The sequence below is a fragment of the Protomyctophum parallelum genome (assembly GCF_964188405.1).
Source record: "Protomyctophum parallelum genome assembly, chromosome: 9".
Lineage (NCBI taxonomy): Eukaryota > Metazoa > Chordata > Actinopteri > Myctophiformes > Myctophidae > Protomyctophum > Protomyctophum parallelum.
Window position 1 is genome coordinate 15264865 of NC_139706.1, and position 19766 is coordinate 15284630.

The 19766-nt window shown below is 42.4% G+C and overlaps 1 protein-coding gene across 1 annotated transcript in view; it reads right to left on the reverse strand.

Annotated features, from left to right (window-relative positions):
- Positions 1-19766, reverse strand: part of rasgrp4 (RAS guanyl releasing protein 4) — a 59756-nt gene that overhangs the window by 20451 nt on the left and 19539 nt on the right. The window contains exons 4-8 of the mRNA XM_083772763.1: positions 19393-19455; positions 17507-17644; positions 8883-9018; positions 6966-7139; positions 3188-3304 (exon numbers count right to left, since the gene is read on the reverse strand). Of these exons, the coding sequence (XP_083628889.1) occupies positions 3188-3304; positions 6966-7139; positions 8883-9018; positions 17507-17644; positions 19393-19455 (628 nt within the window). The remainder of the gene's footprint in view (positions 1-3187; positions 3305-6965; positions 7140-8882; positions 9019-17506; positions 17645-19392; positions 19456-19766) is intronic.

Here is a 19766-nt window from a genome sequence, read left to right on the forward strand (position 1 = left end):
ACAGTATGCCCTTACTGGGCTGCGTTCACACATTCAAGACACCTGTCTTGTGTCTGTGTTTAATGGCCGCTCCAATGCATTTCCCAATGGAAGCCCATATGGTTTGACCAAACATTTTGTTTGATGGGGGGGAGGGAGGGGGGAAGAACACATCCGTCAAAGCTGTGTTCAGACACAAGGCAGGTGTCTTGAATGCATCCCAGTAAAGGCACTCCCCTCTGCCCCACCCCCTCCTGGTGCTGCGGAAACTGAACACAATCTAAACAGTGGGAGAGGGGTGGGGCCGAGAAAGGCCCTTGGCTAGTTACGGTCCATACGGGCCTTTGCGAGACACATATCCTATCCTAGCCATTATGAATTCAAGCTAAAACTTTTTTGTATCAATATTTCCTCATAGGAATCCTAATGCATCCACCTTATTTACATTACAACTAAGGCCTAAACCTAATGCATCCACCTTATTTACATTACAACTAAGGCCTAAACCTAATGCATCCACCTTATTTACATTACAACTAAGGCCTAAACCTAAAAATAAAATGTAGCAAAGTTGAGCACAAGGGGGTCCCACCACGCCTCAAGCCTCCGTTGGTCTGTCAGACAGTTTTTGAGATATTTCAGTGTTTCAAAGTGAAATGAAGAAAATGCCAGCACTCATTCCTTTTTATATGAATTTATTTACCTCTGACGTTGATAACGAACGCGCTTCATTTCAACTTGTATATTCGAGCCTTGCACTGTAAGGACTTTATTCTAACCTGGAGTGATGCGGGTTGTCTGCTTCGGCGGTACTTTCTTACTCAGTATTTCAAAGTGTCCATGGGCTCCATGATGTCATGGACACTGGTCCCACTTCCTTCCTGGACTACAATTCCCATAATGCTTTGGTTGCACTGCTCCTCCTTGTGGATAGGGGGAGGGCTGTCTTAGACAACAAGTAGTACAGGAAGTAGGCCTAAGTGAGCCCAGTGTCCATGACACCATGGAGACCATGGACACTTTGAAATACTAAAATATCTAAAAACACTATTACCCACATTAAAAGCCCCAGGAAAGTGGTTCTTGTCGCCCAAACATCAGCAAAATAAGATCTGGTTGCAAAAGGGGTGAAGTGACCCTTTAAGGCTTTTTATTCAACAGGGTGCAGGCAATAAAATGACAATGTCACATCTTTGTCAGGTCATGATGAGGATGATGACCTGATGGAAATGTGACGGATACACCGAAACACCTCCACCATGTTGAATAAAAAGGCTTAGTAGCAAAGTCACTACTCCTCCACCCTACTCCTCCCTCCCAACACTCCCTGCTGACGATACGTGCAGTGATGATTATCAATAACCTGGAAGTTTAACCCATTTTGACCTGAGATCATATTCTAAAAATGTCTTCTACATCCTGACAGTTTTCTGAAAAAGCTATGTTTCTATGTCAGTCGTTCGTTTGATTTTTCAAAAATAGCAGATCTACAAGCTTGTAGAGCTCGCTGTGAGCTTGTAGATTTGCTAAGCTTGTAGATCTGCTAAATATGTCATTTTTATTTTTGTGACAAAATGTTATAGCGATTTCTTAAAATTATTTACTATAGTCCTACTAGACCCCAAGAAATTACATCTGGCCACAAAAGATCACAGGATCTACTGAATGTGAAGGTAGCCTACTGGGGGGAAGCCTCACTGTGTGTCGTAGGCTCAATATGTCACTTTGACGCATTCATTAGATCCTGTGATCTTTTGTGGCCAGGTGTAATTTCTTGGGGTGTAGTAGGACTATAGTAAATAAATAAAAAAATATATACAAATTTATAACATTTTGTAAAATAATACATATTTAGCCACATGCTCGAAGACCCCCACCCCCCTGTCAAAAATAGCTAAAATCCCTAAAACAAAAGACAGCAGCAAATAAAAATCATCTTTTACTTTCTCTAATAGCAACCTAAAACATGAACCTTGGTTGAAACAAACTAAAGTTTTACACTTACAGCGCTAGCATTTATTGAAAAATTAGGATCTAATTCACGCCAGCATTCTTTCCAGTCGAGCTCTTATTTTGAAAAGCCACATTTCCAGTCTACCGGAAGTAGTATTAACCTATGAAGCTGAACAGAGCCTGGACAGGCCTTGTTTACAATATGAATCCAAACCGGGGCACTGGAGAGCTCCACATCGTCGGCTCTGTGCCGTCAAAGAAACGTTGTTTTGACCAAAATGCCATCTGGGACAAGGAATAGGAGACAGATATAGAATGGATTATTATGACGATCTAAGATGGGCGATCCAGTGCTGTGCTAAACAACATAGCTAGCTAACCGGCTAACGTAAGTAGCATTATGGCTCGATCGATCGAATGCACTATAAAAGTGCAATTGACATTAATTAACACATTGAGTACGCCGACTGCCTTCAAAATATAGGCTATAGAATACCGGAGGTGTCTGATCGCTTTTACTTTGAAAGCCATGAACCGGAAACACTTTCCTAAAAAAGTTGACTTTACAAAGTGACCTCAACATCCCCGATCATCTTAATATATTGTTTTACGCTCCAAAAAGCGTTCATATTTTGCGGGAGAGACGGATGAGGAGCAGAAAATAAGCGCCAGCATATCGCTCTATTCATCACCACGGAGAGCGCCCTGGATTAGGAGCTACGAGTCATTCTTTCCGTCTCGCTAACGTGGGAGTCAATAATAAGCTAATAGTTGCACTGAGCGTTAGCATACGGCAAGCGAAAAGCGAAATGCCAAAAAAATAAATAGGAAAAATTCTGAATATTAATATCTCGCCCCGCATCGCTGGGATGTTAATCAACGGCAATGGCGGCAATGGCGGTAAGCGTTGTTCAATTGACCTATACGTCTACGGCAATGGTGCTGAAATAATTCATAGTATATTGTGGTTAGAGTGTCCGCCCTGAAACTGGGAGGTCGGGGTTCGATCCCCGGCCGGGTCATACCAAAGACTGTAAAAATGGGACCCAGTGCCTCCCTGCTTGACACTCGGCATCAAAGGGTTGGATTGGGGGGTCAAATCTACTAATCAAATGATTCCCGAGCGCGGCGCACGCTGCAGCTCACCGCTCCAAGAGATGGGTCAAATGCGGAGAACAAATTTCACTGCGGTAACGTGTGTGACAAATGGTATGACTTTGACTTTGGTCAAATCAGCATGGCGGTACAACGATACCTTAGTGATGTCCGGTGTCAGCAGGTTGGAGGTGTCTTTGAGCCTGGAGATGGAGCTGTGACACAGACCTCCGGTCACCGCCATCAGCGTGTTGAAGTTCTGCAGGGCTCGCAACCTCTGCGGATCAGGAGATAGAAAGGAAAGAAAGGTACTATGTTTACCCAGGGTAACTGGACTAAGCTCAATGACTTGTTTACAGCCAGGCCCTGCTCATAGAACATTTCATGGTAGAGGTTCAATGCCTTGTCCAAGGGCACTTCAGCGGTGGTCATTTTAACGTGCCGGTCCGGGGACACGAACTATAGCGACCTTCCGATATCAAGACCGCTCCGCAAACCGTTCGGCCACCGCTGCCCCTAAATGAACACAGATGAACACATTTCAGTCAGTGTTTGTCTTTGGCAGCACATTTAGATTTTAGTCATAGTCTCTTGAATAGTTTTAATTCAGTATGAGTCACATTTTAGTCACCTGGAATGTTTTAGTGTTAGTCTAGTTTTAGTCGACTAAATGTTATAAGATTTTAGTCGACTAAATGTACAGTTGATTTAGTCGAACAAAATGTATTTTGGCGGGCCTTGATGCCGTCATAATGAATGATTTTTTTTCACTTGCTGGAAATAGCCGATCTACAAGCCCACAACGACGCGTTGTGGGCTTGTAAATCGGCTATTTTCAGCATGCAACTAATTGTAAAATGACATATACTGGATCTCTTGTCCACTAGTCCCTTCCTAACATTTTAGTCTAGTTTTTATTTGTTTGACAGTATATTTAGTCTTACTTTTAGTCATCAACTTAGTCTTTAATCTTTATTTAGTTTCCATTTAGTTTTCGTCAGTGGAAAAAGGTAGTCGACATTTTTCGTCTTAGTTTTAGTCGACGAAATCAACACTGATTTCAGTACAGCCATACGAGACAATGTTGCTTTCTTAACCCATTCATATGCAGGAAAACCCCTGAAGGTGTTTTAAGCATTATATGTTACACTTTAGCTATTGGAATACAGTAGATCTAAAAGCTCATAGCGTGAGTGCCGCGCTACGAGCTTGTAGATCTGCAATTTTTGAAAGATCTTTTTTATATATTCTTTCAGAGCAAACGTTTTTAACTCCAATATTTGCTTCTGGGAGGGGGTCCCTAGAACTATACATATTTTCAGATGGGGGTCCTTAACATGAAAATGGTTGAGCGCCACTGACACGTAGAAACATAGGATTTTTTAAGACGTGAGTCACGTGACGTCAGTTCCCTATTGGGCGGGGGGGGGGGGGAGTGTTGTGTAATATTAGGCACGTGCACAGGTAAACGTGTGCACGTGAGGTTGTGAGCAAAGCTTTCATCTTGAGGGACAGACGTCAACGCTGCGTTAAAGGCCACTGAAAAACAAATTTACAAGTGACCCAGTTTTGTGCCATTTGCGGCATTTTCTTTGTCAAGATGGGGAGCCTTGCATGCCCATTACTATATAGGGTTAGCAGAAGTGAACTGAATAAAACAAGTTACCGGTACTTTAACAAAAGAAAAGCCTCCATATGTCCATCTTATCTCAGGGGAATTAAAAATAATTAGTATTCCCATTTGCAAATTATACATTTGCAAATACATTTTTTTGCAAACGGGAGTACTTCATTGGTGTGAAGGTGATGTCGCACCAAGCCTATAGTGGGTCCGGGTCTTTTGTCTTTTTCTCATGTTTTTTTCTTCCTCAGGGAGCAAACTTATATAACCGAGCAATCATCAGACCAATCTACTCCAGCCCATTTAGACCATTTAGACCTATACAAGCTCATAATAGCAGATCTACAAGCTCATAGCGTGACACCGAGTGCCACGCTATGAGCTTGTAGATCTGCTATTTTTCAATAGCTAAAGCATAACATAATGCTTAAAACACCAAAAGGGGTTCCCGTACAGAATGGGCTAGAGAGAGTGACAATCAAATGAAAACTACGCTCCTCTCTCCCCATCTCGCCTGTTCTGGGCATCTAGTGTTGCACTCTTGTGTAAATGTACATGCCTTCTATCTGCAAGGTATACGTACAGTAGCTGTGAGGACTGAGTGCCGTCTCTCAATGTGGAATGGATTTGATAATAGCGCTCTGAAAAAGACTGCAGACTGCACAGGTAGACACTGTAGCACTACTTTATAGGTTTGACACATTAAGACCTGATGTCGAAATAAAAAGAAATGTCTTCAAAATCCTGACAGTTTTCTGAAAAACCATATGTTTCTGTGTGGTGCCTCAATATTTCATGTCAAGGAACCCAAAGATTATATGTAACATGCCTCCCCCCCCCCCCCCCCCCCCCCCATCTGAAAATTACCCCCCCAGAAGCAAAGATTTGTGTTAAAAATGTTCACTCTATAATAATATATATTCAAAGATTTGAGGCACATTTTCACCATTTTTCGAAAAATAGCAGACCTACAGGTTCGTAGCGCGGCACCTATGAGCTTGTAGATCTGCTATTTTTTAATAGCATAAAGTATAACATAATGCTTTAAAACACCAAAAGGGGTTCCCGCTCAAAGTGGGTTAATGGGGCGAGTCGAACCATAGTACAATGACACGGCACCCTTGTCACTCCACACGGCATCCCCCATCACTATTCATAATGAACTGATTAACCAGGTATTTAAATAAAGTAAATAAAGTAGAAATAGATCATCTCATGTCGTGGAAAGGTCAGATTGAATCAGTGTGTAAGTAAGAAAACAAAACAAATAATCTATTTCCTTCGCCGTCTTAAGATCCTTCGGCGCTATAGTAGACGGATTCTTCTTTTGTTTTTCCACTTCTGTTATTATGAGTGTTCTTATCAGTACTGTAGTACCACCTGGTATGGATGTTTGTCTGTATATAGCCTTAAAGTCACAACTGCTGCGACTAACTAAACATCCGTTCAAAGATTGTTGGACATGCACTTCAGAGACTATACTGTACATCCACATATGATAACAGCATCCTAAAGGTTAGCAAGGAATATCACCTCTAATACTAGCCATGTTTTGCATGGAGAGTATAGGTTGCTGGAAGGAGATATGGTGTTCCAGCATACAATAAGGTCAGACTGAAGAGGTCTTTTGTCCATCAGTCGACTCTTGAGGCTTAATCAGGATTTTGGCCAGGAGTAGACTTATGTTTCTATGTATGTAACTGCATTTCTTTTTTGTCCTGTGTCATGTCAAATGTGTGTATATGTGTTGCATACAAGGCCACTGGGTCGCAAGACACATTTCAGTGCAAACTGAGTAACTGACAATAAAGTACTATATCATATCATATCACTATATCATATAATGGCTCATAAAAGATATACACCGATTGATACACCGGTAATGGCGGTTGTCTGTCTACTAGTATCCTAGCCCATTTTGGGCAGGAACCCCTTTTGGTGTTTTAAACATTGTTATAATATAGCTATTTTTGAAAAATCGCCACCGAGTGGCGCGCTACGAGCTTGTAGGTCTGCTATTTTTTGAAAAATCGCGATAATATTTATTTCAGAAAACTGGAGGATTTAGAAGAATTTCTTAAATTTCGACGTCAGGCCTAAATAGGTTAAACATTATGTTATAATTTAGCTATTGAAAAATAGCAGATCTACAAGCTCATAGCTACAAGACCTATATGAGCTTGTAGGTCTGCTATTTTTGAAAAATCGTGAAAATATTTATTTCAGAAAACTGGAGGATTTAGAAGTATTCTTTTTAATTTTGAGGTCTAAATGGGCTATAGACATAGTCAGGCTTACCCTGACTGTGTTTTCTTACCTGAGCAACATGGATGTATTTGGTGAAGACCTGGGCTCTCTGCTGGGCCGTGTGTCTGCTGAGGATCATGAGCTGGACCCACTGGGACACGCCGTTACACATCATGACCGAGCGCTCCAGCGAAGGGTTGTCCCTCACGGAGCCCCGTATCACGTAACTGCGGTAGTCCAGGAACTAGCAAAGAGAACGAAAAGGAAAGGTACCATGTTTACCCAGGGTAACTAGACTAATCTCAAGAACTTGTTTACAGCCAGGCCCTGCTCATAGAACATTTCATGGTAGGGGTTCAATGCCTTGTCCAAGGGCACTTCAGCGGTGGTCATTTTAACGTGCCGGTCCGGGGATACGAACTAGCGACCTTTCTGATATCAAGACCGCTCCGCAAACCGTTCGGCCACCGCTGCCCCTTGTGGCCCGCGGGCCGCCAGTTGCCCATATGGATTACATGGATTTCATTGATAAAGCATAAATCCCCATATATGGATCATATGTATATACTCCATAGGACTCCATATAGTTGGGCACGTCTGGCACGGAACTCCGGACTATATCTCCAACCAAAATAGTTACTTTATTATAAATCTATGTTAAAAGACGAAAATAAAACCTTTTCCTGATGTGATAACCTGTCAGAATCAGCTTTTGTTTGTGTTCGCTTATATGTGCTAAAAGAGTGACTTTGAGAGCTGTTTCCCCCGTTACAATGGAAGTCAATGAGAGCCTATTTTTATTTCTAATATTTACTATTAAACTGCACAACGGCGCGAAATAATTCATGGAATGGACTAGTTTGCTCATAACAAGGTAAGAAAACAAACCCTCTTTCTGAGGTCCACACGTGCTACAGCAAATATATTTATTGACACCGCTTAACCATTTTGACCAGGCATTGAAAGCTCGACCAGGATCCTTACTTAGTAACCGTCGCTAACGTGGTATTGGCCAAGAACGGGCTGGGGTGGGACTTACAGCGAAGGGCCAATTATGTTCAACACCTTGTCCTAAGAGCAGTGTGATTGTTTTTGAGTGGTGCAACCACTCCAAGGAACAGCAATGTACGTGTTCACCTATCTATGTGTTCACCCACCTATGTGACTATGAGCACCAGTATGACTATTAGTACCAGTAGGGGCGCTGTTGTGCCAGAAACAGAGAGAGAGATAGTGCTGCACTGTTGCCTGCTAATGAGATAGAGAGAGAGAGAGAGAGAGAGGGTGGGGGGAAGAGAGGGGAGTTGCACAACTCAGTTCACACGGGCGTGATTTTCTTAAATGGGTGTATATTTCCTATTGCCGTTCTGTTTTTGTATTGTCCACACATTTTCTTTCACAAATCCATAATCCGATTTGTGCAAAAGAAATAAGAAGAAAAACAGTCATTTGGCAGAAAGTGCTCCTATACGTTCTGTGGTGAATGGTGATTGTTATCTCATGCTGTCTGAATTGCAGCCTCTGGTGGACATTCCCCACTCTGTGCATCCCTAAAGAGAGTCTAGAGACACATGTGTTGTTTACCATCACAGTGATCACACCACTCAACTCATTGCCCAATCACAGTCCAGGTGTGTCTCTATATAACTCACTCCACAGCCCTCACTCAGATCCCAGCCTTCATGCAGCGCATGACCGTTCTCCACTGAGTCCACAACGCCAAGCCAACCCAGCCATGCGTACTAGACGAATAAACCATGGCTCATGGATTAACAAAGAAATAAAGCTGTCATTCTTGTTACGAGTATTTTGGCGTCACAGAAACCTCTTTTTATCGGGGGACCTTGGGTGCTCAGATCCAACTAAACACAACCAGCAGCTAATTGAATAGTGATATTAAATTATGATGTACGAATGACGTGTGACGCGTTTTATTTAGGATCATTAATGACGATGAAAAGACGACGATATTCTTAATGAAACTCACAGAGATGTTACAGAAGTTCTTGAACTCCAGGTAGCTGAGGTGCTCGGCCATCTCGTCGGGCTCCATGTGGTCGAAGATCAAAGACACCTTCCTCTTCTTCACCGCCGGCGTCTCCGCTATGTAGACGTGAGAGCTTCTGGGGGGGGGGGGGGGATGTTTAGAGGATGTAGAACACTTTCCTGGGGGTATTTTTGTGTGTAATATGTGTCTCTGATGTCATCGACACTGGGCTCTCTTCCTTCCTGGACTACAATTCCCATAATGCTTTGGTGCACTGCTCCTCCTTGTGGATAGTGGGAGGGCTGTCTTACGGAGACAACATGTAGTCCAGGAAGGAAGTGAGCCCAGTGTCCATGACACCTCAGAGACACTGGGCTCAATGCTAAAATCTAAAATATCTGAAACCACATATTACACACAAAAAGACACCCAGGAAAGTGTTCTGAATCTTCTAAACTCATTAACCTATATTATTTTGCAAAAGTATACTTTAGCTATTGAAAAATGGTGAAAATGTGGCAGAAATCTTTGAATGTATATTCTTTCAGAGCGAACGTTTTTTTTAACTCAAATTGTTTGCTTCTGGGGAGGTCCCTGGAACAACATATTTTGAGATGGGAGTCGGCAGGCCAATTACATATATTCTTTTGGAGGGGGGGGGGGGGGGTCCTTGACATGAAAACTGACATCGAAGCATAGGGTTTTTTGAGTGGTGCAACCACTCCCTTACGGAGCTATGTGTGTGGATGGGTCGGTGGGTGCGTGGGAGCACAAAAACAGCATGGTTGTTTTTCACCACCTGTGCACAACCTAACACATACAAACACACACACACGCACATATTAACTGTATATGGTGATTTCGGGTGTGCCAGTACAGTACAGTGACAGTACAGTACAGTACAGTAGAGGATACAGTAGTGGGACCCCCACACGGTAACTCTGTCATTTCTCAACCGTTTCGGACGCGGCTATTTATTTATATATAAATACATTCTAATTATATGTATTATTATAATGTAATATAAAACGGTGAGGTTCTATTCTAGTAAAGAACCTGCATGGGGGTCATTATTGATTCTGGGCCCAGGCCGTGGCGTAACGGTCTGGGCACCGGACTGGTAATCCAGTCGCAGTGTGCCGCGGGTTCGACTCCCGGACCCGACACGGCCTTTACTGCATGTCATCCCCCCATCTCTCTCCCGTTTCCTGTCAGCCTACTGTCTGTCCCTTCAAAAATCAATAAAAGGCGTAAGCCGCAAAAAAAAAAAAAATCTTAAAATTATTGATTCTGAATTGAATTTTAATTCACACATTAATCATGTTACCAAGATTGCCTTTTTTCACCTTAGAAATATTGCACGAATCAGAGCCTATTTGTCTTTGGACGATGCAAAAACGCTAATCCACGCCTTTGTTTTTTCTCGGCTTGATTACTGCAATGCACTTTTTTCAGGACTGCCTAAGAAAACAACTGACAGATTACAACTTGTCCAAAATGCAGCAGGCAGAGTTTTAACTAGAACTAAGATGAGAGAACATATTACTCCAGTTTTGGCTTCACTGCACTGGCTTACGGTTGTTTTTAGGATTGATTTAAAAATTATTTTACTTGTGTATAAAGCTCTCAATGGTCTCGCACCTTCCTACCTACATGACTGCCTGCCTAAATATGTCCCAAACAGCCCCCCTAAGGTCTTCCACTGCTGGCCTGCTCGCTTTGCCTAAAAAAATGTCAACTAAAAAATACGGGGAAGCAGCTTTTTGCTTCTAGGGGCCGTCGGCATGGAACAAGCTCCCACTGTACCTTCGTCAGGCAGCCTCTGTAGACATTTTTAAGGCACAGCTCAAGACCCACTTCTACAACATTGCTTTTAATTGATCTTTTATTTTTTGTTATTCATGTCCTCACTGTATTGCATTACTGCTTGTTTTTTTAATGTCGTTGCCTTGCTTTTCTTTTTTATTCGCCATTGTTCTGTTAAGCACTTTGAGCTGCATTTCATGTCATGAAAGGTGCTATACAAATAAAGTTTTATTATTATTATTATTATTATTATTCCTATGCCCTCCTAGGGTTTCTTACCTCACCGGCACAACAATATATCTTATTATCTTTCCTATAGGAAGGAAGGAATAGTATAGTAGTTCATGGTTCTTTTATGATCCTTAGGGTCATCCAAATAACATATTAAAAAATAGTAAATTAAATAATTTGTGGATCATGGTAAACTCAGGGGTTGAAAGTTGGGGTACCGTTAACAACCTATATATATATATATATATATAAGGCATAAATGTGGCTAGCAAGTGGCTATGGCAGTAGTAGTAGTAGTTTATTTTGGTCATTAAAAGCAAATTAATATCTGCTGTATCTTCATTAAGTTATATAAAACATAGACCAAAAAGGTCTATCTTATTGTGCCTATTCTCAGGGGCGGCCTTAGGAATCTGGAGGCCCGTTTCAAGACCAAATATGAGGCCCCCATATACTTATGACATAATTATTTGTAGTTTGACTGTTCAATATCACACGCAGCCATTACTCTCGACAATTAGCAACAACACCTCTCCTCATCCTGTCGTCCCTTCACAATTAAAGTGTCTCCCCTTTACCTCCCAATGCTGCACATTTTACCATGTTATTTACATAAAATAGGTGTAACTTTACTAATTTAACATTAACATTGTGGGAGAGAGCAAGGCAGTGAGTGAGCGAGAGAGAGAGGCGGGGTTGACTGAGGGGACTTCACTGTACTTACATATGTAAGTATGTGACAGTGTGACCCCACCCTGTCACTGTTTGCTGCTAGTGTACATGCCTTTCAGTAAGCGCGCACTGTTAGGATATGCAAAGACTACTAAGAAGCAGCAAACTGACCACACACACACACACTGCTCTCATTAGATTCCTGTCACTTTAAGAAGCTGAACACAATTTGGGCCAAACCAACTCCCCTTCTAGGGAGGGGGAGGTTTGCCTGTCACAGAGGGACATCGGAGGAGAAAAGGACTTTTGGGAAAACTAAAGACTTTCAAATAGAAGAGCTACAAGCTCAACTGAACTGTGAATGTGAATATATATATATATATATATATATATAGGAATGTGTTTTGTGCCAAACCAAGCAGAGTTGACATGTTGTGGATCATGTTGACCCCTATTCAGTTGGTCCAGTCTAGTGGGAGGGGCCATGGGGGGTATAAAGCTCAGAGACTGAATATCCCAGTCAGTCTGTCTGCTGTCTCTGCTCACTCTGCTGGTGGAAGGAGCTGTCTCTGAGGAGGTGATGTTATTATGTTATTGTTTGATGCCATGGTTTACATAGATCTAGTATTGTGATGTTTATTATGATATATATATATATATATATATATATATATATATATATATATATATATATACACACACACACACACACACACACACACACACACACACACACACACACACATAAGGCCGGATTTATAAATACTTAGAATGCTTATATCATATGATAATGACTTATTTGGAAATGATTGGTTTGATTTATGGTGTTATACATGATATGCAGTACTTTGTTTTGAATATACCTTTTTATTTCTATTTTGCAGACGTTTGGTCTCTTTTGTTGTTGTCACGTGTATCGTCACTTGGGTTAATAAATCGTGTTAAACTTCTGCCAAACTGCGTGCCTTGCCATCCGTTTGTTCATACAACCCTAGCCTCAGACAGGGGTGTGACAAAGTACAATGCAAGGAATGAGTGCATTCGGCATGTATTTGAAGGAAGCCTGATCAACCACTTTATCCCTGAGTTTAAGTTTACCCTATTGTTTTAGGATTTGTTTATTTAGCCTTATTGGGCTTTGTTTAGGGTTAATTCACCCCATGGCTCCTCAATTAGCCAGTGGCAGGTTTTATGACTAGCTCGTGGCTTCCTGTGAGGTTTAGGTTTAGCGTTGGGATTTAGGTTTATGTATTTGGTCTATTCTTTAAAACTAGATGTCCCGGTCATGTGTGAGAAACACATGACCGGCCCGGTGTCTAATGGCCCATTTGGTGTCAGTTACACCTCTTGCTTCGTGTCCCAGGTTGGCTTGGTGTGGAATGTGCAAATTCGTCCCCTATATTCAAAGTCTGATTTCCATTGATTGTTGGCATGTATATGGCTGTGGAGTTTTGGTACAAAATCAAAACAACTTGTCTAGTATTTTGGCATGTTTAAACCTCCAGGAAAATCCGTGTTGAGGTACTTGATCCATTGTTTTCCATTAAAACGTCTTTGTCCTACTGTCCAGTTGGGATTGTGTTGAAGTCCAGATACTTTTAGAGCTTCAATGCCATGTGCCATGTAATGTTGAACAATCCTTGTAGTTGTCTTTTTTGCATTGTTAATATTGTATCTGTGTTGTCTCAGCCTTGTAGCTATTGTTTTACTCGTTTCTCCGACATATTGTAAGCCACATTTTTCACATGTGATTAAATAAACACAGTTGCTGGTGCTGGCTGTTATCTGTTGTTTAATCTCCAACATGCTTTTTGTAGTTCTATTTTTAACTATTTGTTTGGGTTTGAAATTCTGGTCTCTGGCGTGCTGGTGTGTTGATTCCTTTTAGCTTGCTGTGTACCAGATAGTCTTTAAGATTTTTGTTTTTTCTGTAGGCCGATTTTTTCTTTCTTTTTTTCGCACGGTTCAGCCAAAACTGCCATTTTTTGGCAGAAGAAGGAAAAAAACGAACAATAATAATAAAGGACCAAGTCGTTTCAGGACTGCTTGGTCCTTTAAATAAAAAAAGATCATAGAAATAAATATACAATAAAGAGTTCAGTTTGGAACATACAGACACGGTTTGTGTTCCCAACGCATTGTGTTGGACGGAACAATTGTTATAGTTTGTTGCCTAGCTGAATGGTTAGAGAGCCTGTCTGGAGAGAAGGAGTCTCCTTTGAGGTTTGAATCTCAGTAAGTGATGCTGAGAGGTGGCTCACCATCAGGTGGGATGAGATGTTGATCCATCATTTCTTGATCTTTCTGCTGTTCCTTCATCTGGAATGTGGTCTCGGTTGTTGTTGTCGTTGGTTGCCATGGCTGCCAGTTCCCATCTGATGTCGTGTGGGAGTTCTGATTGGTCCAGAGCGTACTGAATAACTTCTAGCTTACATAACGTCTTAAGACAAGGACTCAAGTCTAAGATGAACAGCTCATCAGAGATAGTGTGATCTCCTTTCTTTCCTCCAAAGAGGATGATACAATCTCCCACAATGCAACAGCACATACCACGCATTGGACATGGTCCTTTCCACTTGGGCTCAACCTTCTTCTAGGAGAAGGTCTCTGGACTAAATTTCCACAGGTCATTGAAGGTCTGGTTACCGTTCCAGCCTCCAAATATGTACAGCTCTCTATTGTAGATAAATGCTGAATGACACCAGAGACCTTCTGGTAGAAGTTGTGCAGAAGGTGTGTCCAGCCAGGCGTTTGTCTCTATGTCAAACACTCTGATGCTGTTGTAGATAAATACAAACATCTTGGTACCAATGATGGTAGCAGAGTGAGCTGATGAAGCAGGAGGTGGAGTTCCTCTGGTGTTAATTAAAGACCAGACCATTGTGCTGGTGTCCAACTTGTACATGTCATTAGTCAATCTATTCAGCTTGTTGCATCCTCTATGGATAAACATGACCTTCTCCAACACACAGGCTGAGTGGTAGCTCCGCTCCTCTGGAACAGTCCCAGAAACCCTGGGTTGGAACCATCTGTGGGAGTCAACATCAAATGCATAAAGCACATTGCAGTAAGGATGGCCTCCCCAGATGTAGACTGTATCTTCCACCAACACAGCTGTGTGGCCCCAGCGCTTGGATGGAACCTCAAGGTGACCGTCTCCTCTTCCTGGTTCCACTGGAGGTAACTTCTTCCAGCATAAAGACACTGTGTCGAAGACATGGACGTCCATCTGTTCCATGTTGTTGAAGGTCCCTCCATAACAGTAGCCTCCAAAGGAATACAGTTTGTTCCTCACTGCTACAGCAGCATGATAGACTCGCTTTGGTCCTCCTGCTTTGGAAACGGTCCAAGACAACATCACTCTGTCTGTCTGTCTTTCTCTCTCTCTTCTCTCTCTCGACGTCTACAGTCATTTTTAACACGGTGCATCATCTTATATCTTCTGGTGTGAAATCACATGAGACACAAACTGTTGCCTTAACGACGCCAATTAGTGCAGCTGTTCTTCATCTGCACCCTTCATTGCGGCTACCTTGGGGTCTATGGATCTATGGGTCTATGGATCTATGGGTCTTCCACACACTACAGGGTTCCCTAACACTGAGCTGTGTTGTATTTTGAGGCTGTGTGTGTGTGTGTGTGTGTGTGTGTGTGTGTGTGTGTGTGTGTGTGTGTGTGTGTGTGTGTGTGTGTGTGTGTGTGTGTGTGTGTGTGTGTGTGTGTGTGTGTGTGTGTGTGTGTGTGTGTGTGTGAGAGTGCGTGCGCGGAATGTGCTCAAGCTGACTGGCTAAGCACGGAATGTGATGTATAGTGATAACAGTGCCGCTCACGTCACACGGGTGTGATATTTTTCTCCATATCGCTGTGTGAGAGACAGTCCACTGAGCAACTCAAAGTGAGGCTGAATGACAAGCATTTTGCATTCTGGCTCTTTGAGGGGAGCTAGCGCCCCCTATGGCCAGCTTGGTGTGTTTGTGTGTTCTCAGGGGCGGCCTTAGGAATCTGGAGGCCCGTTTCAAGACCAAATATGAGGCCCGCATATACCTATGACATCATTATTTTGTTGAGGCCCCCCTGAGGGTGGAGACCCCCCCTGAGGGTAGAGGCCTGTTTCAATTGAAACTGGTGAAACATACTTAAGGCCTCCTATGCCTATTCTTTTAACCTTTGAATAACTTCATAAGGTAAGAAATACAACAATGCTTTTGATCATTGATGACTTTCTATGCATTTGATGTATTACGAATAGCCAAATGGCATTGATCACACCTCCAGGTCTTTAGTTTACTCAAGTTAGGTAATAAGACCTGGTACTTAAGACACGCAAGATACAGCCCCCAGTTCTTGCTTACTGTAAATCGCTCTGAATGAAGCTAAATGCCTGCTAAATGCCTAAATTGTTAAAAAAGAAGAAATAAATGACAGAGTTACCGTGTGGGGGCCCCTCTACTGTCCATTCTACTGCAGGGGTTTTCAACAGGTGGTCCGTGGACCACTGGTGGTCCGTGGAGGTATTGCGTGGTCCCTGACCATGCATTTAGTAATGTAGGAAAGTGAAGATTTTGTATTTTCTTCCACGGAACAGTGCACTAAACGTCTGTGCACTGTTCTGTGGAAGTGTGTCAATGTTATCAGAATTACTGGGAAGTCTGAGGTTAAGAGATTCCAGAGAAAAGGTGTACCAGCTTGCCTGATTGAGTCATCATTATTAGGAAACATATCCCATTACAACACAACAGTGGTCCCCAGGTTGATCCTTAGTCAAGGTGGTGGTCCCTGGTGCACAATCAGTTGAAAACCCCTGTTCTACTGTACTGTACTGTACTGTACTGTACTGTACTGTACTGTACTGTACTGGCACACCCGAAATCACCATATATACAGTTAATATGTGTGTTTGTGTGTGTTAGGTTGCGCACAGGTGGGAAAAACAACCGTGATGTTTTCGTGCTCAGACGCACCCACCCACCCACATAGCTACGTAAGGGAGTAGTTGCACCACTCAAAAAAAGGGGGGAAAAAAGACAATCTATATATTGGGTTTCAATATGCCCATATTATGCCCTATTATGTGCCTGCTGGCGTAATGGGGCTTAACCCATTCTGACCTGAGATCAGATTCTAAAAATGTCTTCTACATCCTGACAGTTTTCCATTCTGACCTGAGATCAGATTCTAAAAATGTCAGTCGTTCTTCGATTTTTCAAAAAATAGCAGACCTACAAGCTCGTAGCGCGCCACTCGGTGGCGCGCTACGAGCTTGTCAGAATGGGATAATCTACAGTGGTTGGAGGTGGTGAAATAGGTGGTGAAAGAAATGTAGATGCTGGTGTCGGGTGGCACGCCTACTGTACTAGCTCATTATGTGCAATATCTCCCCAGGCTGAGCAGGGATTGCCTCTGGTTCAGCTGAGCGGTAGAACTTGAGGCTGAGACTGTCCTTGGGTGTTTTACATATACAGTATTTTACACAGTAGGCTACAGTAAAAATGCACAGATTTGCGGCGTGCCGACTCACCGGTGTTGTTTTTTAATTTAGTTTTAGTCATAGTCTCTGTACTAATAGTTTTCATTTAGTTTCAGTCACATTTTATAGTCACCTGGAATGTTTTAGTCGACTAAATCTACAGGTGATTTAGTCGACTAAAATTTATTTTGGTGGCCATCATAATGACCGATCTACAAGCTCACAACGCGTCGCAGCAAGTGTAAAATGACTTATACTGGATCTCTTGTCCACTATAGTCCCTTCCTAACATTTTAGTCTAGTTTTTACTTTCTTTACTTTGTCAGCATATTTAGTCATATAGTTTTAGTCAATCATAGCTATAGTTTTCATTTAGTTTTCGTCGGTGAAAAAAGGTATAGTCGATGGACATTTTTCGTCGTAGTTTTATTAGTCAACTGCGACTCACGGGCATGAGGAGGTGTCGCTGTAGATCTGAGAGGTGGTCTCCTCCCCGTCGGGCCGAACCAGAGCCCACAGGTCCCCCATGATCTGCTCCAGGAGGGGGTCGGCCTCGAACACGGCCGGTACCTGGCTGATCCACTGCCTTTATACCACCACAGGACACCACACAGAGAGAGAAGCACAGACACAGTGCTGACATTCTTTATTAGGAACAATCCCTTGAGATGAACCATCTCATTTTCAAGGGGGTCTGCGATTCACAAAGTACACTTCATACATAAAGACACTTTTTACAAACAATTCAACCAGACAAAACAAAACAAGACAAAACAATCTAATTCCTAGATAAACAAGAAACAAACAACAAAACTGCAACAAGACAACATTTCACATAACATGGACATAACGTAGACATAACACATGGATCATTGCATCATGGATCTGCTATAGTGATGATTAGTGAAAACATGAACAGGTAGTCTCAAGATGAGAGGACAGCACAGTTTTAAACAAATGAAAAGATGTTATTGAACGAATATGGACAGGTAGATTGTTCCAGTCACAAGGAGCTTTGAACATAAATTATTGTTTGCCAACTGATGTGGGTATATTGAAAGTAAGGGGGGGTCCCTGGAATAACATATTTTAGATGAGGGTCCAAATACAGATAATTCTGGGGGTCATTGCCATGAAAAAGGTTGAGCACCACTGACATAGAAACATAGGTTTTTCAGAAACTGTTTTTAGTACTTGGAAGCCTTTTTCTTTTAGAATCGTCTTCAGGTCAACAAGACAAGACAGCGACAGGAAAAATAAAACAGGAAAAACTGAACCCCCCCAGCCCCAGAAAGGTAAACTACACAGCTTCCATTACTCTGTATTGTCCATAACACCTCTTGACAAACAACAAGTCGAATAGAAAGTTGAATCGTATTGTGCTATATCAATAAGGTAGTAGGCCTAGTTTTTAACAGTCATTACCCCCACAAAAACACAAGAAACAAAACAAAAATACAAGCGTCAAGTGGGCTGGGGCCAGCGGTTCTGACTGACAGTAGCGTGCGAAGATAGACACCTTGTGCTCGTTTGAGAAAAACAACTGCTGACTGAGATACAGTAGCAACACACACATGCAGGTAGACATTTGGAATTTAACCCATTTAGGCCTGACGTCGAAATTTAACAAATGTCTTCAAAATCCTGACAGTTTTCTGAAAAACATGTTTCTGTATTGGTGGTTCTCCATATTTCATGTCAAGGACCCCAGAAATATGTAATATGCCTCCGCCCCCCCAACTGAAAATATGTTGTTCCAGAGACCCCCTCAGAAGCAAAGATTTGAGTCAAAATGTTCACTCTGTAATAATATATATTCAAAGATTTGAGGCACATTTTCACGATTTTTCAAAAATAGCGGGACCTACAAGTTCATAGCGCGGCACTCGGTGCCGCGCTATGAGCTTGTAGATCTGCTATTTTTCAATAGCTAAAGTATAACAATGCTTTAAAACACCAAAAGGGGTTCCCGCCCCAAAATGGGTTAAACTGAACCTCCGGTATTAACAGTAACGTGACGTGCACAGACATTTAGTGGGGCAGGTGCTCAAGTGAGAAAAAAGGGCTCTCTCTCTCTCTCTCTCTCTCTCTCTCTTTAATAAACAGAAAATACATTTTTCAGGTTGGGATACCAATTCTACCCAATCGAAAGGAAGATAGTTTTTCAGCTTGTGATTCAGTTCCAATTTTGTCTGCACATTTTTCATCGCTTCCAATTTCAGCTCTTTATCCTGCTCGTGCACGCACGCGCACACGCACGCGCACATGCACACACACACACACACACACACACACTGACCACGCGTGGTTTGGTGAAAAGGCGCACACACTGACCTGATAAGGTGACAGATCTGTGGTCTCCTCAGTGCCCTCTTCTCAAGGGGACAGTCCTTATAGGTGGCAGAATGTCAAGGGGAAATCAATAGCATGACGGCTTACTATAGCAGGCCAACAATACACCCACGCCACATAATTTACCCACTTCAAATCAGCTTTGTCCCAAAGTCAGTAAATACGCAGCGTGAAAACAAAGCCACTTCTGTTTTATTGTGTTAAGAGATTAACTCACATGTGACTGGGACCAATAGGGACCAGGATAGGCCCATTAGCAGTGCACTCTTATGGTGAGGATGCTAATGGTGGTGAGTGGTGGAGCTGTGAGTGCTTACATCTATGCATGTCACTCTGTTAAAAGGTTTGTCCGCCTG